Source organism: Capricornis sumatraensis, chromosome 3 (genome assembly GCF_032405125.1).
Source record: "Capricornis sumatraensis isolate serow.1 chromosome 3, serow.2, whole genome shotgun sequence".
In the NCBI taxonomy this organism is placed as follows: Eukaryota; Metazoa; Chordata; class Mammalia; order Artiodactyla; family Bovidae; genus Capricornis; species Capricornis sumatraensis.
Genome location: NC_091071.1, coordinates 168,715,919 through 168,742,036, shown reverse-complemented (window position 1 = coordinate 168,742,036; position 26,118 = coordinate 168,715,919). Strand labels below are relative to the sequence as shown.

Below are 26,118 nucleotides of genomic sequence, written 5' to 3'. Positions count from 1 at the left end.
GAATTATAAATTTCCCGGAAACGTGACCGTATTCTGAGGGTGAGAAAAATTCCTCAGGCGAAGTGTTGGCTTCCTACCCGTGGGTGATCTCAAGGAACAAAACAGCAATTATACCATGAACTTTTTATGCTAAGAAAAAGATATCAAGAAAGATCAGGAAACAAAACTTTAATTCAAGCAACATGAAATTTTGTCAAGCAAAAATAGTCTTTATTCAAATTTAATGGAAACAGGGGTCACTATACTTTGCAAGACGGGGAAAAATAAAATTAAAAAAAATTCTTTTCTTTTCTTTTTTTAATATAAAACAATATAATCACAATACCAGAATATGGAACTCTACAGTTTATTTCCTATGGGTTACTGCAGGTATCAGTTTTCCTTGACTGTGCTTGCTATTCACAACTTTGTTAAGTCCAAAAATATGAAACCAAAGTGATAGGAAACTTAAGACTTAGCACTTTCACTAAATGGCATACATCAAAGGGCATCAATTCAAGGGCAAAATGGTTGAACTCACCATACCTACCTATGACATCATTCCAGCCTTAAAGCCATCCAGGTTCTGAGCTCCCTGTAGGAAAGGCCAGGCCTGAAAGCCAAGGCATTTTGGATATCTACCATGGGCCATGAGTAAAAGGGGTTTTCAAAGAGAAGATTGTTTTCAGTCGAGCAGGAAGGCCTGGGCCCAGGAGGCTTTATGGAGAGGAAGCACTTAGATTTAACAGTTGTCGACACACCATTAGGGAAGTAAAAACGTACAGTAGTGACATGTGTTCTACTCCAATCACTTGTGCTACGGCTACCAAACATGTACAAAAAGACAGCCCGGGGAGTTCCAGCTGTGGCCGCGGCCAGTTAGGACCTCGAGTGAGACCTGGATCTAGATCGGGAGGGCGATCTGGACCCAGACCTGGACCGAGACTTGGACCGAGACCGGGTTTTTGAGGCGGACTTTGATCTGGAGCGTGATTCTGATGGAAGGTTTGGTTTTGATTTGGAATTGGACCTCGACCTGGACAGGGTCTCCTGATTGGCGCCGGCATCCTCACCCTCCCCTCGGCCTTCCCTCTGGCCGGACTCGGACTTGGCACGCTCCCTCTCCTTGGAGCCCGAGCGGGAGCGTGACCTGGACTGCGAGCGGTCCGCGTCTTCCTTCTTCTTCTTCTTGCTGCTGCCGCTCCCGCTGCCGCTGCCCGACTTGCTGTCTCGCTTGCCACCCCGTTTCCGGCTCCTCTCACTCTTGCTGCGGCTGCGGCTCCGGCTGCGGCTCTCCTCCCGGCTCCTCTTCCTCCCCTTCCTCTTGTCCTTGCTTTTGCTGCGGCTCCGGCTGCGGCTGCCCCCTTGACTGCGGCTGCGGCTCTTGCGCAGGCTCTTCTCCTTGCTTCGGCTCCTGCTCGCGCTGCCCCGTGCCTCCTCCGCACCCCTCTCCTGACTGCGGCTGCGGCTCTTGCTCTTGTGCCGGCTGGGGCTGCGGCTCTTGGACTTGCCGGTGCGGTCGCTGTTCTGCACCTTCTCCTCCGCCGGGTCTTTGCTCTTGCTGCGGCGCTTGTCGGCGCTGCGGCTGCGGCTGCGGCTCTTGTCCTTGCTGGGGCTGCGGCTCTTTTCCTTCTTGCTGCGGCTGCGGCTCTGGCTGCGGCTGCGGCTCTTGCTCCGGGAACGGGAGCCTGACCTGGTGAGATAGGGGGGCAGGGTCGCTGTGTGGGACTTCAAACCTCAGGCCCCGTCAGGGGGGTGGACTACAGCTACCCGTGGAGCTCTGCCCCACAAGAGAAGGCCCGGCTCGTTCTGGCCCAGGACTGCCTTCCGAACCCCCACGACTGCAGTCCTAGAGCTAAGAAAACTGGGGTGAGGGAAGGCTGGGAACACAGTGACCATCAAAGCGGGACTTGGTGCAGGTGGGCCCTGCACGAATCCCAGGAACGCCTACCTGGACCTGGATCTGCTCTTAGAATGACTGCTTTTGCTGCTGCCGCTCCGGCTTCTGCTCTTACGAGAGTGTCTGCTTCGAGAGCGAGACCTAGGGGAGCAAATATGTATTTTTAATACTTGCTGACAAAACACTGAGTGAAAAGTCAATTAAGACATCTTTTCAATCAAACATGCATGACCCTGGCAGTTTCCGCGAACTCTCTCCCACGCTCTGGGCCCAGAGATAGTCACCTGCAAACACTCCTCCAAAACCGAACGCCCGTCTCCCCCACACCTGCTGTTTTGCCGGGTTTCTTCCTTATTCCCACTGATGCTACCATGCTTCACCAGCTCCTGGCGCCAGAAACCACAGCCGTCCTGGACTTGCCTCCCTCCCTCACTCTCTTCTGCACTGGCGACTCTCCTCTTAATCTTCTCCACTTACCTACGTCGGCCGCCCCCCGCAAGCCACCACCACTCTCCTGCTACCACAAAGACCCCTAACTGGCCTTCCTGCATACACTTCTGCCTTTCACCTAGTCATGCAATTCACTGAGATCTACAGTTGACTCCTGAAGAATGTGAGTTTGAACTGCATGGGTCCACTTACACATAGGGTTTTCTTCAATAAGCGTGGTCTGCAATACTACACAGTCTGCAGCTGGTTGAATCCATGGGTGTGGGAACTCTGTATATGAATGGCAGGCACCCCAACCCCCACTTGTTCAAGGGTCAACTGTACACTTCAAGTTTAAAAAACCTTTAGTACCGAGACTGTAGACTCCATTGTTTCCTACCAAAAGCAACCAGGGATCCTTGGGGAAAATGACCAATTCTTTTGCAGGAAAAGCAAAGATGGGACTTATCACCATGACAGAGACTTTCAAAGATTTCTGGACACTATCATCTATGAAAGAACTGCTCAAAATACTTAATCTGTATCTCAACCACACCCCTCTAGACCTAACTTCCAGTTTATGGAAGTTCAGGGAATAAAGTATAAGTTCAACAATATAAAGAGAAAACATAAATTTAGAATGTGGGGCAGTATTTAAAAAAAAGACTAAGAAAAGTAAACGTTGTGGGGTGGGAGTGGGGAATGATACAGGCAGACTACTTCAGACTGAAGAGACCCAACAACGCCTTACAACACATGACTGGATGGATCCTGGCCAGGAGAAAGCACAGCTCCAAGGCCATCAATGAACAACTGGGGAGACCTGAATACGAACTGGACATTAGATGACTTTATGGAATCACCATGAACGTTGTTAGGTAAAAAAAAATATGTGTGGTTAATCTCATTCTTGGAGACATATTATTAAGTAGTTAGGGGTGAAGTGTCAATTTCTACAACTTCTCTTTAAATGGTACAGCAAAATAAATGCATAGGGTGTGTCTATAAACAGAGAGGAGGGCAAACTTTCAGTACTGTTGAAGTTACAGGGAGGGCATGAATGCTCATGAACTATTCTGTCAACATTTAATGTTTAAAAATGCTGTAATGAAAAATTTGGGTAAATATTTAGTAAAGCACATTCACACAGAAATCAAACAAAACCAAAAGACACAGAAGCCAGCTTGAAGAGCTTCCAATGATCAAAGACAGAATAGTTCGAGTCAATAAAAAACTGACTGCAATGCATCAAACACTAAATATACCAAGATCCAACAATTTATTCAAAATGACGCCAAACAAACAACCTCATCACCACTTTTGGGTGTTGCTGGGCACATTCAATATTCTGGAAACTGGTAAATAAAGATATCAACTTTGATTTTCCTTTTCTTATACAAATATTTTGTTAGGGTGGTAGCAAAAGGGTATAAGAGGGAAATCATCCCTCACAGAACTAAGGTCTTTAAATGCACAAAGAATAAGAAAATTAGACAGTCATCATGCTACAACTGCTACTGAATGGTTTGAGGCGATGACTATGAGCAGACACTGACACTGTGGGGTGGACTGTTGCTGCAGAACTGTATAATGGGCGGCTCACGCCGATAAATGTTATCATCATTCAAAGTGAGATATCCAGACCCCGCACAAGGGATGCAACGGAAGTACAAAGCACCCGCTAAAATCCTGGCCTTACTCTAAGTGCCCTCAAGATCTAACTACAACACTATGGGAAACACAGGGGATAAGGTGGAGGGATGTGTCTACACCACCAGAAAAATACAATCTGCAAACTTTCAACTGTGGAAAATCTTCAAAACGGAACACTATTTCTTTCACAACTAAATGCATGGAGAATAAGGAGGGTGAAGGAGATAGTTGTGATTTAAAGAACTGAGACACATGTTATTTGATTGCAGTGTGTAGACCTACTGGGATTCTAATATGAACCAACTACAAATATACACATGTATTTGAGGCAACTGGGGAAAGTTGAACGCAGATGTGTTGTTGTGATGTGGCTTCATTATTTTATTTACAAGGTTAGATACCCACTGAAGTATTTATAGACGGAATGACAGGATGTCTAGACTTGCCTTTAAACAGTGTAGCAGGAGCGGGTGATGAAGCAAGACTGGCAAAATAATAAGTACTGAAGCTGGGTGGGCAACAAGTTTAAGGGGCTGAGGTTCGTATTTTCTCTAATGTTTTATATATTTAATATTTTCCATAATAAAAAGTTAAAAAACAAAATACCAAAACCTGGAAAGCTTAGATTAATGCCTTCCCACTGCTCTTAACCCTCAATCTGGCCTGTGGCTCAGCAGGAACTGGCTCTTTGCTGTCTCATCACAAGCTGCTCTCCTCTGCTTTGTTCATTCCCCCAACAGGGCCTTCAAAACACACTGTCTTCTCTGCCTAAAAGGCATTATCCCCTCTCTTTGCCCATCATGTCCAACACAGCCTTTAGGGCTCAGTTTCTATGACATGTTCTCAGGGAAATCTCTGCCAGTTCTTCAGAGTGGGGCTGTATACTTTTCCTTTAACATCCTGAGCACGATGGTAATTATTTGCTCAATGCCAGTCATCTCCACTAGACTGAGATTCATGAGAGTGTGAAGCTTATCTGTCTTATTTACAAGTGTCTGGTCCACCTGCAGAGCAGCTGTTGAATAAGACAAAGTCTCCGTTCCTGAGTAGCTGGAGTATCTGGGAGAGTAGCCAATGGGCCAGGGGTCATGTTGCCCCCAGTAATGGTACAATCTAGGGGACTCAGGAATAAACGTGAAAGGAGGTCACTGATACCTGCCTCAGAGAAAGGACTTTACTTCTATTTGTACTCATGACAAAAGTGTTCAAGAGTTTTACAAATAAATGTTCAGGTCAAAGTTCTGAGTTACTGAAGCAGATAAAACCACAGTACTGAAGACTTCCACAGGACAATGAAGATGGATTATCTATGTGCTCTTTGGGGCTTCCCAGATGGGTCAATGGTAAAGAATCCACTTGCAATGCAGGAGATTCAAGTTTGACCCCTGGGTTGGGAGGATCCCTTGGAGAAGGAAGTGGTAACCCACTCCCATATTCTTGCCTGGGAAATCCCATGGACAGAGGAGCCTGGTGGGCTACAGTCCATGGGGTCACAAAGAGTGGGACACGACTTAGCGACTAAACACCACATGTTCATTAATGAATTTATAGCAAGCTCTAACATTTGAAGACGTCAACAGTACCTTGAGTGACTGCGGCTCCTGGAGTAGGACCTGCGTCTTCTGGAGCCAGGCTTGTCTTCAACTAATCTGATTTTTCTGCCATTGACTTCCGTTCCATCTAACTTTTCCAAAGCTCTTTTCATATCAGAGTAAGACACAAATTCAATCACCCCTTCATTTTTGCGTCCCTTGTGGGCATCTGCATAAGTCACTTCTCCTGCCTGACGCATATAATCCTAAGAAAAAAAAATCCCGGAATAGGTTAAGACACATTTTATGAAAATACCTAACACAATCATCAACATGCCTTTAAGAAGAAATGCCAGGTTTCTCAGAATGAAGTTGACCTTAAGTATTTCCAGCTACACACCAACTATTTACTGAGGTTCTTTAAAGCATCAGACATTAGGTGGGTAGTAGAGATGATAAATATTTAACTGTTCCTTTAAACTGTTTTGTTTGAATATAAATTTTACAATTGAAAATAAAATTTTTTACTTAACCATCATTTCCCAATTTTTTTAGTGGTAGGTTCTCTGATTATAGAAGCTTTAGAAACTCAAGTTACTACATTTAAGTCAAGTCTTTTACATTTCATTATAAATTCTTATTGAAAACATGTATAGTTGTTGATAAATATCTAAGGTAAAATATAAACAAAATCATAATGGATTAGTAAAGACAAGAAGACAACATAACAGTGCTGTCCAGCCCTGGCTTCTGCAATGACTACTGTAAGGCTCTTTGCTCATTCTCTCTGAGGACTTACTATAATGCAATTGGTTGGCTGGAGAGAATACAACCAACATGCCAGATGAACACAGGAGATGTGATTAGTGTTTAAAAAGAGAACGAAATCTGGATAAATTTAAAACTTAGGGTCTTGTGGCCAATTTCCCCATGTTTGTTCATACATAATATATACCCCAAAATAAGTAGCTGTGGAATGAATACATAAATATCCCATAGCAATTCGTTTTTGTTATTCCTTTCCTCTCCATATTTTACAAAGTTACCAACACTGAATATATGCTGTTTGATACTATTCCTTTGCTCAGTGTCATAAAACATTTACATGTCTTAACATAACCTACATTCTTCATAATTAGTGTGTCCAATACTTCCTAACTGTTGGGACTTCTAGGTTTTACATATAGTCTTTTGCTACTAGTCATAATCTAGCAATGAACATCTTCATACAAAAATTTCTTTAACTGAATTATTTGCAGGAGTGGTGATTCTGGGCAAAAGGCACAAGGCCCATATATCAATGACTTATCATCCAAACTGGCATACATCTTAAAGAGTAAGGAAAATGTTATCACATTATGCCACACCTGGGACTATCCTGGGCAAGTTGAGATATTGCCATACTTCCAAACTGTTAATAACAGCTCCTAACATGTTGACTGCTGTTTGATAAGTAGGATTTAATTAATGCAGTCCTATACACAGTCACATGAGGTAGATACAATCATTACTCTCATTTTACAGGAAAATGAAATACAAGAGATATTAAGCAAACTGTTCAAGATCATTCAGGTACTAATATTAAGCGAAGGAGCTGGGATCTGAACATAACATCCAGACTTCAGAATGTAAATTCTTAGTACCACCCACACTGTGGGTGAAACAACCAATTTTCTGTAGTTCATCTCAACATCACCAGTGGGTAGCATGCATTTACACATTTTAAAAACCGACAGTATTCCTTTCGCTTATTTTATTTTGCATTTTCTTGGTTAATAGCTAGCATTTATTGTGCCTGGAACCATTCCAATTTTTTGTATAAAAATGCATTAGTATTTTTGTCAACAGACGTGAATATTAATCCTATTTTATAGTTCAGGGGTATGAGGCACAAGAGGAAATTAAGTTACTCAAGTAAAATAACCAGTAAGTGGCAGAGCTGGGAATCCACCCAGGCAGGTAGGCTCCTAAGTCCTGCTCTGAAGGCTCCCTTGACTTCCTAGAAAATCAACTCAACTGCTCTCCTCTCCTGAGTTAAATTGCCAAGCGCATGGAAGCATAATACCAACTGAGGATGTTGGCTAGGCTCCATTTTAACCCCAAATTTGAAAGTCTTTCTAGTTTTAATTCATAATGTTCAGTTCTTAATTCTCAGAATACTGGAGTCATTTCTTCAGGGAACACAGTCTTGCTGGCAGACACTCAGTAAGGGCCTGCTGTAATACTGACACCAACAGTGTGCTAGAAAAAAATAACAGCATATGTTTTAATCCCAGCTCTTCTGCTATGACCAACTATGAACTAACATTTCCTGTATTTCATCTTTGTTAGCTGAAGACTGTTGACAGCAGTTAACATTTTGCTAGAGATGACTTGTTTAATAAGAAGCGAGATAGGAAACTCCAATCCTCCTTTACATTTGCCCTCCTAAGACCATTCCGGTTAAGACACTACTCAATAAGGTTTTTTCCCTTTTGAGATTAAAACTTGTTCAGGATAGGGAATTCCCCGGCTGTCCAGTGCTTTCACTGCTGTGGGCCTAGGTTCGATCCTCAGCAGGAATAGGGGAACTAAGATCCCACAAGCCCCGTGGCCAAAAACAATTAACAGTAGTAAACAAATTCGATGAAAAACAAACAAATCTTAGAAAAGAACATGGGTCAGATAGTTATTTTCACCAGTGAGGCTCTATGTTGGAAGCTGACACAAACTTGCATATTACAACTAATACTGCAGGAAACACGGTTAGTTGTAATTTTTTCTTTCATTAGGGCAAAACTACACTGTAATCTCTCAGTAACATTCTCCACAGAGCAAGCTTCATTAACATAGGTTGTCCCCGGCATGCTGGTCCTGTAACATACAGGATAGTGAGATTCTGATTGTGTTCCTGTGGAAACTTTAATCGGAAAATTTTCAGATACTTTGGGAAAGCTTTCTCGGTGTGCCTGGGCCTGTATAAAATGACCTCTTTCCCAACCTTAACTCCTGCCCAACTGTATCCCAGAAGGTTAACAGGGCCCAAACCTTTAGGTCTTGCCAGCTGCACCGACTTGACAAATTCTCCACAATAAGTCTGTATTCTGTGCGTGTAGGAGGGCCGTATTTATCTCGGCCACTTCTTCTATAACCATATCCACCTTTGGAAGGTTCAAATAGATGAGATTACTTCAGTGGAGGAAAAAGAAAAAACAACACAGCACACATTCCCCTTATTAAATATACCATCTACCCCCACCCCAGAGAATATATATATATTTTAACTCCATCCCCACCCTTAATTCTAATCTAGATTAAAATAAGCAATCAGCTAACACAAAAATTTAATTTAATTTACAAAGTTGTAAGTATATATATTCATTAATACTTATATTTAAAATTAACATGCATAAATTACAAATTATTAACAATTTAGAAATAAGTAACCAAATTACTAAATCGGTTACTGGTGTTACTCACAGTGATTAAAGTTTTTGTGAATATTTTATATGGAAAAAAAAAGTTTTCAGGCACCTATTTCAGTTTAATCTCATCTGTGTCTAACCCTTGGGATCCTCACCACCCAGGTCTAATGGGGAAAGGTTGCGGTCGTCACATGGCTTCCTGTTTTTGGTCAGCCAAGGGCCACAATGGTTCAAAGAGCCACGCATGGAAAGGTAACCCAAGGTCAGCAAATGGAACAGGCAGTCATCTTAGCCTCAAAGGATTCTTTTAATTAAAACATTGAGGTCTTTGTTAAATCTATGTTAAACAATTGCATTACAGAGAAAAAAAACAACAACACAAACACACATCATTAAACATATTTATAAAGTATTAAAACAAGAAATTTATGTCATTAATTTAATTAAAATTAAACATTATTAAAGATGTTTATTTACAATTTTACATTTAAAAAGATACATAATTTATAAATCAAATGGCTTAAATAATCAATACATTTTAATATAACATTAATCAGTTAATTAATTTAAAAATTAACATTTAATAACAGAGGCATGTCACCGATACAAATGCCCTTTAAATGCTTACTGCGTCCAGAACCGTAACTGCCATCTCGCCGTGGGCCGCGGGCATGCTCAACAATTACTCGCTCACCACAAAGGTCTTTGCCATTCAGTTCATAAACAGCGTCATCTGCATCTCGCAGATCATCAAACTCCACAAACCCGTACCTAGGAAAGAGCAAACACAATCCGGGCTGGTACCATTCTGACACCAGTTTCACTAACATTAAAGAGAAAGCATTGAGGCTCATGCTCAGCAAAGGTTAGGCAGGTTTGGCAAACTACGGCTCAGCTTTCTCTTCCCTTTAGCTGAAACCATTCAGTTTTGTGTCCATGGGCACGCAAAAGGGCGGGGAGACTTCTCAAGGTTGACTCCTGTATTTCTAGTAGGAGGGTGACTAAATATTCAGAGATCATTTCTTCTGTTCCCCAAGTAGCTGGTGGCAACTGCAAAGACCTCCACAGGGATGCTTGGTATAAGGTATTAAAATATGTAATCCTACAAGATTGAATATTTGCTCTTTCAACTCATGGTAAAAACTCATCTTTTTAGCTTTAGCCTCAAAGTAGTATCTTAGAGAGTAGTTAGATCTACATTCAGGCATTGTGTCTTAACTGTTAGATCATGCTTGAAGTAATAAACCAAGTTAAAAAAAAAAAAAAGTATCGTAATTCTCCTCAGCAAAAGAAAAAAGCTTTTAAAGTCCCCTTTTCTCTACCTAAACAAGTCACAGGTGAATTGACTATTCTAAAAACTACCAATGAAAAAAATTTGGAGCTATTCTCTTCTTCATGATATTCCAAATTCACTTCCATGAGCTTTACAGGTAGGCTAAAATTCTCTAAAATCTATATGCAACTGTGCAAACTTCTTTTTTTACATAGTACTGCTAGGAATTTCCCAGCAAACAAACAGGTTTGGTGGTTTAACACAGATCCAAAAGAAAACAACCCCCTATCCCAATCCTATTAATGCCTGTTGAAGGGAAAAGCTTATAAAACCAAAATGCAAAATTTGTAAGATATTTATAAGCAAAGTCAAACAAACGCCCTATAAACTATATTATCAATAAACTTAGTTTGGTCTGATGTGGCTGTGAAAAGTCTAGCTTTGTGAGAATTGCCTATACTGAAAAACCAAAACCATCTTAATCATAAAGGTTACAATCAACACCTTTAAACTTTTAGCAGAGCTATGTACACAGACACTGACTGGTGTTCCTCTGGGTTTAAACCTACTGAAACTAAAAACAAGTTATAAGACCTGCTGGAAGTTCATCCAGCCTGATCAAAATTATTCCACTTTCTTTAGCAGGTAATGCTGTACTCAGCAACATGTTAAGAGAACCAAAACTGAGGACGTCTTCCTTTACCAAAGAGTCTCTCAAGGTGACAATGTACAGCTAAAAACTCTGTTACGCTGAAATGTCTGTGAGTGGCATTCAAATCTCAAGAGTCACTGAAGCTCAATTCCATTAAAGAAAAGTAACATAGAAACACTCAGTGTTTAATGGGAAACGTTCTGCAGGAACAGAATTCAGAAAACATCTGGCTCAGCTTATGGAGACTTTAAAGTGGGGTTCACCCTCCCATGAGCTGGAACTGCCTAGCAGCTTAGTAAGGATGGTTTTGACCATGACTGTCACAGTTGATACAGCAAGTAAAACCTCTCCAAATCAGTAACTTACTATGTTAAAAAGTGCTTTATGATCATAAAAAATCTCTAAAAGATAAAATACACTGCAGCTAGCTGTCTTTTTCCAAGTAGAGTGGGTCTTCAGGAAAGCTACACTATTGCTTTTAGAGACAAAACTAAAGAGCTAATTAAAAATTTTTTTCTACTTTGGCTTATTTCTAAATAGATAATAAAACACCTCCTTGCCCCCAGAAGTACATTGCTTAATTTAACTGTCAAGACTGGTCACAGGTCTGCTTTGCCAACTTGCCCAGATGCCAAGTACAGAGGGATGAGAGAAAACATCCAACACGGGCATGATGAAGTGGCCTCCCCCCTCTCACTGGCTCAGCACCATTCAATGCCCTTAATTCATTTGATGTGATGTCAGAAGGACTACGGCTGACTTGCGAGGATCATATAAAGACATCACAGAACACCTGTTTTCTTCACAACAATTAGGGTTTACAACCACTTGGGAGTCAGAGAATGCAAGACCCCAAGCCCTGCAAGTAACCTGAAATAGAAAGCCAGATGTGTGTTGACAAGCGAAGCTTAGGTCAGAACCCTGCGGCAGAGCATCCTCCCAGACTCCAGGATCACCCTGTGCACACTAAGAGCTCATCCTGCCCTCTGAGGGAAGATGACAATCTGCTAAGTGGAGGCACAGTTATCTAAAAAAAGATAACAACAATGCTCACAGTGATCAATCTTCCTCTGCAGCTGAGGCTGACGCAAGGCACATCTTCCCAGTAAAACTCTCCTGAGTTGCAGCGATCCACCTGTGTCGTCAGAAGAAAGTGACCCCTGCAGCTCTTCCCTAGTATTTACTACGTTTCTAAGAAGTCCGAGCGAGCCGATTACTTAGTAGCCACATTTTGGGGCTATCTTAGCCACTTATTAAAACAGCTGACTTAAGATATAATTTATCCCACAGAAAAATCTTGGCTACCACTCTGTGAAAAGCCACAAAATCTATCTGTAACGTTTTAATGCAAAAGTCCAGTCCAATGATTAAATCAGGACCTGACCGTCACTCCTCTCTGTCACTGACTTGCTGGGTGGGCCTGGAAGACGAAGCAAAACATCCTCCTGCCCCATACACCATGCCTGGTATGATTCCTGTTCTCTAAGCAAAGATCAGATCAGTGTGTGGTTGCTTCCACCGTATCACTGTTCGTGTAGGTCCATTTTACCCAAAGGATGACCTCACTAAGTGGAGTGAATGAGTTCCCCAAATCAGGCAAAGACTAGATAGCAACAATTAAATGGTACTTAATATTAAGTAACCTCTATGTACTAAACATTACTTATTTAATAAACACGGTACCCAAGAACCAGGTGCCGTTATCTGTTTTACAGATGAGGAAACTGAGGCACACTACATTAAACAATTAAAACAGAAGATGTTCAGACTGCGGCCTGACTTCAGAACGCCATTAAGACTGGAGCAGCAGGAACTGGCCTGGATTTTAGTTCGGGTTCCACTGCAAACCAATTCTGAAAGCACATTAAAGTCATTTTATTTCTCTGAATCCTAGGGAGCTATACTACGTACCTCTCAGGTTTCTCCTAACATCAAAAGTATGATAAAGTTAGTCCTCCTCTGGCTTAATGATGGGACAAAATTTTAGTTTTATTTAAATAGTTTGTCTCTGAATTAAATTTTTGTGCCTTTAAGAAAGTAAAGCTCTCCCTGATAACATCAGAGAATCTTTCTAAATAGATCTTAAAATTCCTTTGTGCTTTGCAGCAAAAAAAAAAAAAAAAACAAACACCATGAAACTGATCTCCTCTCCCCTAAAGTACTCTCCTCTTGAATTCTTTGCCAAAGTAGGGATACAAAATACACACACGCATGCATGCACACTATGAGCTGGCATGCGTGTACTCAGACATACTGCTGAAGTGACCTGTACACAAGCCTTATGGTCACAACCTAGCAGATAAATTTCTTAATTCTAGCTGAAGACATCCTTCCAAATGACCATCTTTCAGTAACTCTAGTACGAGAATGAAGATGAAGGAATTTGGGAGAATGAACCTATGACAGATTATAAAATCCCTCTAAGGCAGGGACTGATAAAAACACAAACCAAAACCCCACCAGTATGCCTCCTCTGGCTTGACTCTCTCTCTATGTCTGTGTAAAGAACGAAAAGCCTGGCCTACCTATTAAATGCAAATCTTTCCAATTAAAAGAAAAATTCTTCAGTGTTCTTTTACAACTGCCTTTTCCCAAACTGTTTTCCTCTAGAATATGTTTAATCCTGACAAATTTAGTCAAAAAATGAGGGAAGAGGTATCCCTGCCATTTTCTAAGAAAAGTGGGCACCATGATTCTTACTGAATAGTAACAGGTGATCGGGACACTACAAAAGCCTCTGAGTTACGTGGGTGGTTCTAAACCTCAATCCATTCTGACGTCACTGCCAATGCTCGGGTCTTCCCCACTCAACAGCTAATGGACTGCTCAGACTGTCAGTCAGAACTCTGAAATGCTAGAGCTGGAAGGACATGCTTTTAAAACTGAAGTATTCCAAGACTTCAGTTTTCGAAAAGTTGATCATTTTTTCACCTAAGAAAAATGACCACCCGAGGTGGGGATATTGCTGCATATCCCGATCCTAATAACGTACACCAGTGGTCCCCAATACCACTCTGTATGTCGTACTGAAGAGGATGGGGAGTCTGCCTTACCCCTCTAGGGAGGGCTTAGGGCCACCTCTGTTTTCCAGACACCTTCCCTGAATGGGGATGACTGAGGGGGTGTGCACCACCAGCTGACTGACGGGGAGTGGGGCCGAGGGGCGAGGGGAAGCAAGCCTCCATGCGTGTGCCTGCCCTCACCCGCCAGCGCTGCTTACCGCGGGGCACGCCTTGGATGTTCGCTCTATAAGAAAAATTTGCCCCTTTCCACGGTGGATCTCTGCTCACCTTTGTCCTAAAACTGTGCCACATGCTTTTCTTTGTATGTGGACATGACAGTCCTCAGCCAACATCAGCAGGATGTGAGTTTTGTTTTCCCAATGTGGTGAGCCATTCCCACATTCACTGGCAAGAACCGAACCTCTCCATGGCTGGTCAGGATTAGGGATGTTGCTGTAGCCAAGGAAAAATTTTCATCTGTTGAAGTTAACCCATGGGGTGGCTTGAACCCTGAAACTAGGGTCAAAAGCAATGTACTTTAAGGGCACAGCCCTTAAATCTACCCTGAAAGAAATGGCATTCAGTGAACAGGAATCAAAACAGCTCTCTTTCAAAGCACTCAAGTGTTGGTCCTATGCTCCAGTCGGTTTGTGTTATGAGGTGCAAAAGGGGCACACGGACAGGACTGTAATAAAAACCAGAAATTCTTGCTCTCTGCATAAAGTGCTGGGAAAACTGCAGATAGGCACTTCTGCAACCAACTCTCTAGTGCTCAGGTGAGGCCAACTCAGAAAGCTTGTGACAATTGTGTTACTATCCCCAATACCAAAAGTCTGCAAAATTCCAGGGAAGCAGTGGTCAGGTCCTCAAAGTAAAATTGACCAATGTCCCATTCACTGCCCTGGGTCATGGATTATGGTTGCAATTTGGCGACCCCAGTAACTGGGGGTTGTATGTAACCCACCGCTAGGAGCTGCTACCACACAAAGTGGGTTCCTGAGATCCTTTCTATCCTGAGACAGGAAGGAGGCTGCTCTGGGCATTCCGGCCTCCCTCTCTTTAGCCTCCGAGGAGGGAGGGCCATCACGGCCACCCGTGGAAGGTGGATGACTTACCCGTGCTCACTGAGTGGCAGAGCTGGGGTGCGACTTCAGGGCTCACCAGTACCCAGTCTGGGGCTCTTTTCACGTCGGCACACTGGCAGTTCCCGCACACCAAGAGCTCTCTGCTTAGAGCTGGTGTGGATTCCTGGTCTGCAAACGCTGGCCACATCTCAGTCTGCACTTGATCTTTCCCCACCTTCAAAGAAGAAAACCTACCTCATGATTCCTCTCTTCTCGGTCCCCCGACCGTCAGATTCACTCCTAACCACCCTGTCATCGCCCCTGCCTGCCTCCCCCGGTGACCCCTCAGTGCACTGCCTCGCTCCACAGTGCGCTCCCTCTGCTGGGCTCTCAGGGTGCTCTCTTCCTCTCCGGCAGACAAGTAGGGTCTCACCTCACTTGGCTCTAGAATGTGGCTACTTTTACTTAGTCAACTTGTCTGTTTACATGTAGCAGGGAAAGCTAGCTGCTGTATCATTCTTTGGCTCAGAGGTCTATATTGACTCCTAAAATCTTTGTTGATCCATTCTCTAACTCTGGAATGCCTTGATTACACAAGGTGAATCAGAGCCACCGGCTTCTGTAGACGTGAGAATTCTCTTCCAAAAACTCGCATCAGCACTTCTATTCAATTTTTTGTTTTACATGATAATGTTTTGGTGACCTTTAAAGCCTTGTTCTTTTTCTTCCTTTTCCACCAGATTTAACAGAATATAATGGAATTAAGTTTTAATCAAGGCAGAATTGACTAGGTCTCACATATTTCTTTCAGTATTAAAATATAATTGAGTAGAAAAATGTCAAGCCTTGTTCTTTCTCCTTTGCGCTTATCTTCTCATTTGATTATGAGCTCTTTAACAAACGCTAGTATCTAAACAGTGCCTGGCACAAGTAAATACTCCATCTATAATATTTCATTCATTCTTCATATGCTATGTGAAGAATGCACTACTGTTACTCCCATTTTGCAATGAGAAAATGAAGCTGGGAGAGGTTAGGCAATCTGCACAGAGTCAAGGAGTTCCTAGGCAGCAGAGCTGGACTAGAACCCAGGTCCATCTGACTCCAAAACCCAAGCTCTTAACCACAAGGCCACACTGCCTTTGTAAAGGCAGGTGTTTCTTTTCTCCCACAGTCCTGAGTATAATTCTTCCAAATTCAACAAATGCTGCTGCTTGGCTTGATAATCTAATCTCAGATAAGCCAGGCTGTATTAACATTTTTTTTGATACAGTCGGGTAAATTCTCCAGAGCAAAAAAGAAATTGATGCTAGGGAAGGTGAAGAACCTCTAAGCTTGGGGTATGTGACAACCAGGTTACTTTCACTCCTCTTTTGGTTCCCATTAGCCAGTGTCAGCCATCTGGTCCTTCCGAAAACATGTGTGGGTTCAGAACATAACAGACTAGAAGAATAGAGGAAAAATAAGATTATTCTGTGCAGTCCCCATTCTGGAGGCCCCATATTAACCCCTGGAATCGGTCTTTGGTTTTAAGGCTCAGCAAAAACTAGACCAGCATAGAGATGATGGAAAGTTGGGCCTAGAGGTGGTAAATGTGAATGGACATTGACAGTATTATGTACTTAAGGATGCATTTAATTAGTTTTGTAAGGAATGGTGACTGGGACCAAAAAATATAAGCATGAATGGTGTGGGAAAAAAACAGACCAGAAATCAAAGAATATGATAAGGTTTACAGACTTTCAATTAAACAATGACTATAGCAGCAAACTAGAAAAATACTTTGCAGATGACAGGCATCTATAATTTAACTCCAAACCACTGTTTTTTTTTTTTCCAAACCACTATTAACATGACTATTCTAGCCCACCTCTTTCCCTTTTCATATAATAATATATTATCCCCTATAATAATGTTTACAACTCCGAGCTTTTCTGATAATTTCACAGATGAAGAAATGAAGACTGAGAACAGTTAAATAAAGGCTACCCAGTATCTGGGGTCCTTTAAACCTAGGTCCTCACCTAAAATCAACACTCCACCGCCATGCTCTACTGTCTCCGTGCCAGTGCAAAGAAGTGCTCCATACAGCAAACATTTTGAGAAATATAAGCTCTAGCACAGAAAACCAGCTACATCAAATTATGTGTTGTGGAAGACTAATGCCCACATGAATATTAACATCTTATGAGAAATATTAAATGACAAGGAATATCATTTCTGCATCTGATGTGCACTAATACTGGTAAGTTGTGAACATTCTCTAAGCTACTAGTGGAACCAAACCTATATGTCAATTATCAAAATTTCAACACCAGTCAAGGAATATACAGAAAGATGATATAGTCATTAAGAAGACACCAGCCCTTCTCTGAGGGAATATTCACATACTGGAGTGAGGAAAAGAGAACACAAATACTCATTATTCTAAAAACTAAGTGATAATACAAAATTCCTTCAGAAAGCAGGAGGAAGAGGGGAATCTATAACCAAATTCACATCTAGTTTTACTGTGCAACCGGTCTATGAGCTTATTTACCATTTTTTTCAACTATCCAAACTATTTCAAGAATGAACCAAGAAAATTCACTTTCACTATGCAGTTACCATATTCCTACCCTATAAAATGGGACTACCCCTAGAAAGCAACATACTTGTAAATAGTTTGTGGATGAATCTATCACAACCATAACCCCTCTGTCATAATGAAATCGATCACTGTGACCTTTAAAGTCAACAGGGCTGCTTTCCTTAAAGGAGGGAGGGTAAACACCTCACACCTGCATCCATTTCAATTTTCTGACACTTATCAACATTAGGGGTAAATGCAATTAAGAAGTCTCAAAAGAGGTCAACTATTCTCTGATGGGGCTTCCCTGACAGCTCAGTTGGTAAAGAATCCACCTGCGATGCAGGAGACACCAGTTTTGATTCCTGGGTTGGGAAGATCCACTGGGGGACAGACTACCCGCTCCAGTGTTCTTGTCCCTCCCTTGTGGCTCAGCTGGTAAAGAATCCGCCTGCAATGCGGGAGACCTGGGTTCGATCCCTGGGTTGGGAAGATCCCCTGTGGAAGGGAAAGGCTACCACTCCAGTATTCTAGCCTGGAGAATTCCACGGACTGTATAGTTCATGGGGTCACAGAAAGTCGGACACGACTTGAGAGACTAACTTTATTCTCTGATGACACACTTGAAGTTCATGAAGACTCGATCACAAATTAAAAACAGTTTAAAAGAACTCAAAGAGATGAAAGTCGTACTGCTGATTTAGAATAAAACTCTTGGAATGGAAGATAGAATCACTGTTACTTGCAGTTAATGAAACAAAGGTGTACACTCAGCAGACAACACTATCTGGATCCACAGCAAAGCTACAAACAAAACCAGTTTGTACTTACCTCTAAACGACACTACAAGCAGGGTAACAGACGTTAAAACCTCTGAGAGGTTATGCCTCTTGGGACCATCTTGGCTCTTTCCACGTCCCTCATAACCGCCTCACAGTCTCTGTTTTGGGTTAAAGATGCCACTCCCCATGCTACCCTGGAGATGCCTTTCCCGTGAAAATTATTTAATTCACTTAATATTTTAACGCATGTTTCACATTCCTTAAACATTAATGGATCAATAGCTTCATTTCATCCACATGAAGTAACTTTTCTCCAAGTCAGTTCATCTGGTCTGTGGTTCCTGAACCCCTTGCTCGAGCATCCTGCTCACCTCTTTCCCTCCAATCCTCCCACCCACCCTGGGTCTTGGAGACCGGTGTTCATGAAGGCCTGCCTCTGTCATCCAGGAACAAGACATGGCTGGGGACCCTGGCGGAGGGTCCTGAGTGCTTCTTCAGGAATCTAGAGGTGCCGTTCCAGGACCTCTAGACTTTCATCTCCACATACAGCAAGTCATGTAGGGCATTTCCTCAAAACACAGGTGTGCAAATCCAGGGCACAAACCACCCCTCACCTCCAGGATACTCTAAGACCAGCCCTAGCAATGACAACACAACAACGCCTTTTACCTGCACAAAATCCTACCCTGGTTCTCAGCCATCACCGAGCTGACACCACCCTTTAGCTCTTCAAACAGTAGCCTGAGGAGAATCAGGAGCAGTCTCTGCCCAGGGCCAAAGTCATTAAAACAAAACAGACCCCCATTTCACTTTGGGCAGTAACTAGTCGGTCTGCCGGAAGCTGGTGCAGAAAGACTAAGGACTTCTGGCGGTGGAACCCAAACTATCTTCTCATTCTGGAGGCAAGGCCCCAAAGGACAGGACTGAACCATCTGGAACAGTGTGAGAGCAGCTTTGACTTACACAGCCCATGTTGTATCTGGTGTGTGCATAAAGAAGATCTTCAGCTTCCAGAGTTGTTAATAACTCATTTTGTGACCTTGGACCAGTTACTCTAAATTCCTGTGCCTCAGTTTCCCTGTCAGTACAAACTAGACATAACGCTTGTTTATTTTAAAATCTCAGTGTTAACTTATAAATTCATAAATACTATCCCCAAGAGTATTCTCTCAGATGCTTTGAGCATCTTTCTTCTGAGGAACTCAAAATACAATCTTCTGTTTAGGCTACCTGGAAGAATAAAAAAATCCCGGGAACCCAAACCACATTTTATCTAGTTTACATCCTGTGCCTACCTTTTAAGAAGGGAAGAACATTTCAAGTGGCCCTTATATTCATTTGATACCTCAATCAGGAAAGGAGGAGCAAGCTATTAAAGTGAGAATAGAGATTTAAGATGACTTGGACAGATTACTATAGAAGATGTTTATTCTTTTCACAAACTGATTGGGAAAGCAGGAACAAGGAGTGGAAGTCTCAAGCCAGGGCAGTTTAAGGTGGTAGGTAACATTTGGTCAAATCACAGCATGGTATGATTTCTTGGCACTGACTTTTTAAAAAGACAGAAATTTAAAAATTACCCACGGCTTAAGGGGAAAAAAAAAATATATATATATATATATATATACACACACACACACACACACACTTAATATATATATTTTTGGAGGTATGTTGACCTCAGTACAAAAACAACTTGGTCACATTTGTAATAGTTACATTACGAACAAAACAGTGACAGAATGCTACTTAATCCACAGTCCTGTTTTTTCATGATTTCTTATTCATTTAAGAAAAGCTCTTGGTAAGACACTTGAAACCATTTCACCTGGTAAACTAACAAAGACTTTAAACAACACAGCTGCTCAGTGTTGATGAGCTACCGTGATGGGTGTGCCCATGCACGGCTGATACAAGTGTAACTGGCATGGCTTTGCTTGACACTTATTTGGCTATACCCATGGAGATCTTTCAAAGTGTTCATGCCTGCTGTGACATGCATTTTATTTCATAGAACCTGTTCTAAGGAATGATTAAAAATATAAACAAAGTTTTATACACATGACATCCATCACAAGGTTACACACAACAGCAAGAATTCAGAGACAACCTAGGAAGAATGCTTGGGTAAAGCATGATTCAGCCATAGAATGGATTTTAGGTAGCCACTAAATGATGTTTATGTCAAAGACTTTAATGTATCAGAATAAAATATGTGAGAAAAATTAAGCACACAAAGAGGGACATAAAATTGCACATAAAACCTTGTCTATGTTAAAAGGGTTATTAATGATAACTTCTACTTTATGCTTTTGGTATTGTCTAAATTATCTACAATGAACCTGTATTTATTTTCATATTTATTTCTGTATTTATTCAACATTAAGTCAAAAAGTTACTTTTTAAAAAAAGTTCTTCAATCTGTTACGCTTGGTAAGCTAAATGGATAAGGCTTAAAGGCGGCAAGATAACTTCCTAACATATATTTGGATATTCTAATTTAAAAAGTCATGATATTAAAACATGGTAAAAAGTAAGTTCAGAAAAATAGGAACTCTTAAATACGGCAAGTGAAAATATAAATAAATTATATGGAAGCCAAAAGGTAGCCAAAGTTCAAAACGTGTATAGTCAGTTCCTCACATCTGTGGCTGATTGAACTTGTGGGTGTGGGGAGTGGACTGTGGGACCTGGGCATCCATAGACTTGGGTCTCTGCAACAGGTCCCAGAACCAATCCTGTGAGTATACTGAGGGACAACGGTATACACTCTGTCTCCAAAGTCCATTTTCAGGAATCTGCCCTAAGATTTACATAAAGGATATTTGCCATATTTATATGGAAGATATTTATATATGTACAAAACAGTGGAAGACTAAAGACAATCACCTTGTTGTACAACATGGTTTTGCTTATGTACATTATATTAAACACTATTTACATGTGGGAATACTATGTAGCACTTAAGAACTAGGTTGCAGGAGATCACTCAATGACAAAGAAGAGGATCAGACTGTTAGGTAGCAGCAGGTTACAAAACAGAACCTAAGAGTATGAATCCAAGTTTGTGAAAAAGGGAGGTGAGGAGGCTGAAGAACTGCATGCAAGAAAAGGCAAAGTCTAAGTGCAGACAGTGTCATTTTTAATTTTTTGTCCTCTGTATTTTAAAAATTGTACAATATGAAAAATTTTTAACCAGAAATAAAACAGTATTTTGAAATGTCATACAAATTAAGTATGGGATTTTTTTCTGGGGATGGAGGTGGGGCATGCCTCACAGCTTGCAGGATCTTAGTTCCCTGACCAGGGACTGAACCCAGGCCCTCAGCAGTGAAAGCGCTGAGTACTAACCACTGGACTGCCAGGGAATTCCCAAGAATGGGCTTTTAATAATAAACTAATAGTTCAATTAGCCAGAAACCAATAACTTCAAATTCAATTATATTTTCCTCATTGCCTCTTTAAAAAACAAGACGAAAAACAAGCTCTCATTAAGGATTTAGTCAAAAGAGAACATCCCTGTGCAGGTTCTGGGGTTGGCAGAGATTCTATCCCAGTATCTCAGGCCTAACAATGTCCTACAGTGCTCAGGGACTAACAGAAAAACAATGCAACTCACTGAAGCCTTAATACATTAAAAAAATTAACTACGGTATCTTCTACTTGAAGGAATTTTAAGCAAAGAGTGAAAACAAAAAACTTCTTGGTAATATTTAGATATCACGAAAATCCAATTACATCTCTGAAAATTCTGGCTGTTCACAGTTTCACTGTAATATGAAACACAGGTTTTGAAATTTATAGCGAAGTTTCCCTGGAGAGTTTTAATTCACACATTTAACCAACTAAAAAAACCAACCCCCCTCCAACTCCTCAATGGTTTGGAAGTTTACCTGTCCAGCTACTAGGCAAATAAAATAATCCTAGTATATGATCTGTCTCATTCACTAACTAAAATATGTAAAAAATTAAAATATAAAGATCTATGAGCAAGACTACAATATTGTGTGGCAAAATAGTGTATTAAAAAAACCATCTACATTTTACATGAAAAGAGAAAAAAGTGACTAACAAGAAAGTTCACAGAATTCACAAATAATCAAAGACAGCAAAAATTACCACAGAGCTGGAAGGCTCTAACAGGTGCTAATATTGTTGCTTCCTTGACCCCTGGTCCCCCAGTGCTCCTGCTGGAGTCAGTGTGGCACACACAGATGAAGGAGACCAGAGGGGATCTGGAGAGGCCTAAATGGTCGTGGGAGATTTACAGCACGTGTTCGTGGTCCCAAACTGAACCATCTTTCCAGGAGTTCTCTAAAACAAAGGCAATCTAGATTAGGGTTACCTGGTACAACAAAAGCAGGCAATGCACTCCTGTATACATCTCCCTTCTCCTGATCCCAAGAGGGTCCATAAAATGCTCTTCTGGATACTAAATCTCCTCTGGAGAGTTCATCTGCTTCCTCGTTTGGTCAAACTTTCTATTTATACCATTGCGTTATGCCTATTTAATTCTGAACTTTACCCACAGTCCTTCAGCTCAACTTTTCTACTGTCTACCGATAAATCTCACTTCTACAAATTTCCAACTCTTCAGCAATCTTCAAAGCCCTAACCATCCAAAATTCTGCTTTTCAGTTTCAGAGATACTAATAATCACAATCCAGATGTGTTAAAAATGATTCTCAAGGAGCTCCATTATGCTTCCTAAGTTTTCAGGACTATAAATTTACATATGTTGCTAAATTATGCCATCCTTTTAAACTCCTCTGCACTACTGCCATCTAATCCAGTCAATTTGTGTTTGAAATACATCTATCTACTTTGTTCAGAAGTCATTTTCCCCTGCAATGATTCCTGAATGCTTCCAGGAGGTGCACCAGTTTGGTGTCTGTCACACCTGCCTTCAAATCCCTAGAATGACTTCCCATTCCTCATTCCTTTGACTTTCAACCGCAGATTTCATGCATACCATGGTTTAGCTGCACAACTGCAAAAATGAATAGTTCCCCTTAGAGACCCATGTATATATGGTCCTGGAAGCAGCAGTAGTTCTTCCTCTTATATCACCATTTCTCAGGCTGCTCAATTGTTCCCTCCAGAGCACGTGATTTTGAATGTTTAGTGTAAAACCTTATAGTTGTTTCTGATTTATGTTTTTAAACTTCTAGATCATTTGTGAGACTCATCCAAGCTAGGCTGTTTACTATATTTCAAAATTCTTCCTCATTCAACCATCACCAGTTAGGACATACACTATTCCCAGACACTTCACTTCAAGACGCCGGCAATCCATACTTCAAAGCCTATTTCAAACAAACCACTCCAAGTTTCACTCTCTGAGTTTAAACAGAGAGCAAGCATTTCTTAATTCAAATGTAGGCACTTAATTTACTCAAGAGTGGAATTGTTTTTCTGCCTCCTCCCTTCATTTAGCACATCAACAGACATCTTGGTTGTTATCAACATATTTGTTTCATTAATTAGTTTCCATTAGTTATTTTCCCATTAGTATCAACATCATTTCTTGCTATCACTTGAGTAACCTTAGAGAACAGACCTAACCAAATACGCTTTCATGTTACTAAACACTTAACAAGCTGTCTCCTTATGATCATGGTCAGATCCCTTTGATTATAAACACCATTTACAGCTATAAGCCAAATGCTTTACAATTCTTATCTCTAATCTTCCTTTTCCTGGTGGATGAGGAAACTCAGAATCAGAGAAGTCACTTGTTCATAGAAAGTAACTAGTGAAGATAGGGTTTGACCCGGGCCTGTCTGCTTTCAAAACCCATGCTTTCCCCAAAATTTAATTATTCTGTCAACTTGGTTGGGCTCCGAAGAAAACCGGGAGTTTGAACTTAATCATTCAGACACATATTTATCACAGTAACAACCCCCTGCCCAATTTAAGAGCTGAAAGCTCTAATGTACAAAATGAAGAATGTCCTAAGCCTTCTACTTTGAATGAAATTAGCATTCATAATGAACACCTGATGGAGAACATTTCCCTTAATAAGAAGGTGATTCTTCCTAACAATCAATTTGAAATGACTTTTTAAACCCAGCCAACAGTTTGAGTACATTCTAGCTTCCGATTTTCTCCAATGTTCAATTATAACTTCATAAACCTCTCAAGTGTTAGCTGCTGGTATTACTTTGGGGAATAAACTCTAGTCATGTCAGACCTGTTGCAGAGCAGGTCTTAAAAAGGGGGGAAGCAGCCAAGAGTTCTTCTAACATCCAAGGTTTAGTACCCTAAAATATTTCCCCTACTTCTCTTTTTAATATCCGTGTCTTTTAAGTCCTACCTAACATTTCCTGGTTCTCAGTTTTCCCTGTTGAATATCTTCTCCAGTCCTGACTCATCTGTTATCCCTGAAACTTGTAGCTCCTGTGGGCCCTGCTCTACCAAGATAGATCAGAATACAAGTAACAGACCATAGCCGTATAGGAAGTCAGCAATTTTCTAACTGTAGGTCTCCGTCTACATCAACGAGTTGACAACTCAAGGTGGCCACTATTCTCCAACAAATTCGACAACCTCAGAGCAATTTCCTGGCAAGCTGAGGACCGGAAACCCCAGCATGGAAACTGTACGCAGTCTTAAAAGATAGCTGGCTAAGACTTTTAATTTACCCTTGTAGAGGGAACGGTGAAGGCTTTCAGAACCGCAAGTCGATACTTTTGAAACCATCTCTAGACTATTCAAACCAGTCTCCCGCCCAAAAAAAGAATAGCACATGGCAAATCTAAAAAAAAGAAGGCGGGGGGGGCGGTCCCTTCAGAGCTCCCGTCCCTGGGAGAGATGCGCTGTGACCATCTGATCCAGTAAACTGGGTAAGAGGTGAAAAAGAAGCACGAAATCTGTTTCCAGCAGCCCTCAGAGCGGGAAAGGTTGGTCTGGAGACGAACCAGGCCCCAGTCCCAGGGCCCGAGAAGGAAAAACCCAGGCCGCCCTGGAGCTGTGTGCCCTCCCGCCCGCAGCCCCAATCCCACTCGGGTTTTCCTCCCCCGCGTCCCACTCAGCGGCTCACCATCGCTCCCATTATCCCTCCGCCACCCCCACCCGCGCAGGCGCAGTGGGAACTGGGGCCTACCCGCGCCCCCGAGGCGCCGCTACTATGGCGGAGCCGGAGATGGCCGGTAGCAGCTCCTAGTGGGGCAGGCGTCCCTCTCCCGTCCCCATGGCCTCCCGCCACCGCCGGGGGCCCCGTTCCCACATGGCAGGCCCCTCTTCAGTCCTCCTCACCCGTTCTTCAGATCCACCTCCAGGATCTTCCCATAGCCCTTAAAGAAGCGCTCCACATCGCGCTCCCGGGCCTGGTAGCTCAGGCGGCCGATGTACACCCGTGGCATCCCGGCAACGGCGGCGGCTACTTGGCCCGGCCCCAGCCCCCCTTAGGCGGCGGCCGGCGAAGCGAGAGCGCGGCGACGGCGGCGGCGGCGGCAACGGGCGGGCGGCGGGACGGACGTAGCCGAACCCGGTGACGTACGCGAGCACGCAGCTCGCGAGCACGCGCCTCCCGCCTCCCCGCAGGCGGAGGGTAACGGGAGGGAAAGAGCACGTTCGCTTCCCGCCCGGCCAGGGACGGGGGCGGGGCCTGCCCGGGGGCGCGCCGGCGTGGGGCGGGGCCAGGCGATCGACAGGCGGTGCGGGCGGGGGCTGGGCCTTCAATCCCCCCGGCACGTTCTCTCGCGAGCTTGGCGCGCAGCGTAGCCCGCTGGCTTCGCCGCTTCCCCCGGAAGCGTCCATGCCTCCCTCCACAATCCTGCCAGTGTTTCTGCTTTTGTCCTTTGCACCGGGAGTGGCTTCGACTTTTCGAGCAGGAGATTTGGAATTAAACCTGGCTTCTAACCATCTAAATATCTGT

At 42.5% G+C, this 26,118-nt stretch overlaps 1 protein-coding gene across 4 annotated transcripts; it reads right to left on the bottom strand.

Moving 5' to 3' along the window:
* Nucleotides 1–212: 212 nt before the first annotated feature.
* Nucleotides 213–25,662, bottom strand: SRSF4 (serine and arginine rich splicing factor 4). 4 transcript variants are annotated; one of them, XM_068967670.1, is made up of 8 exons: nucleotides 25,497–25,606; nucleotides 14,940–15,123; nucleotides 14,113–14,277; nucleotides 9,526–9,668; nucleotides 8,521–8,633; nucleotides 5,545–5,759; nucleotides 1,931–2,020; nucleotides 214–1,672 (listed from the first exon to the last, which is right to left on the bottom strand). In XM_068967670.1, the coding sequence occupies exons 3-8, from the start codon at nucleotides 14,175–14,177 to the stop codon at nucleotides 859–861; spliced, it is 1,440 nt and encodes a 479-aa protein (XP_068823771.1). In that variant the 5' UTR covers nucleotides 14,178–14,277; nucleotides 14,940–15,123; nucleotides 25,497–25,606; the 3' UTR covers nucleotides 214–858. The 4 variants fall into 4 exon arrangements, with proteins under 4 accessions (XP_068823769.1, XP_068823771.1, XP_068823770.1 ...); XM_068967669.1 differs by lacking the exon at nucleotides 25,497–25,606 and having other exon boundaries at nucleotides 14,940–16,951; XM_068967668.1 differs by lacking the exons at nucleotides 14,113–14,277; nucleotides 14,940–15,123 and having other exon boundaries at nucleotides 213–1,672; nucleotides 25,497–25,662.
* Between the last annotated feature and the right edge of the window lie 456 nt (nucleotides 25,663–26,118).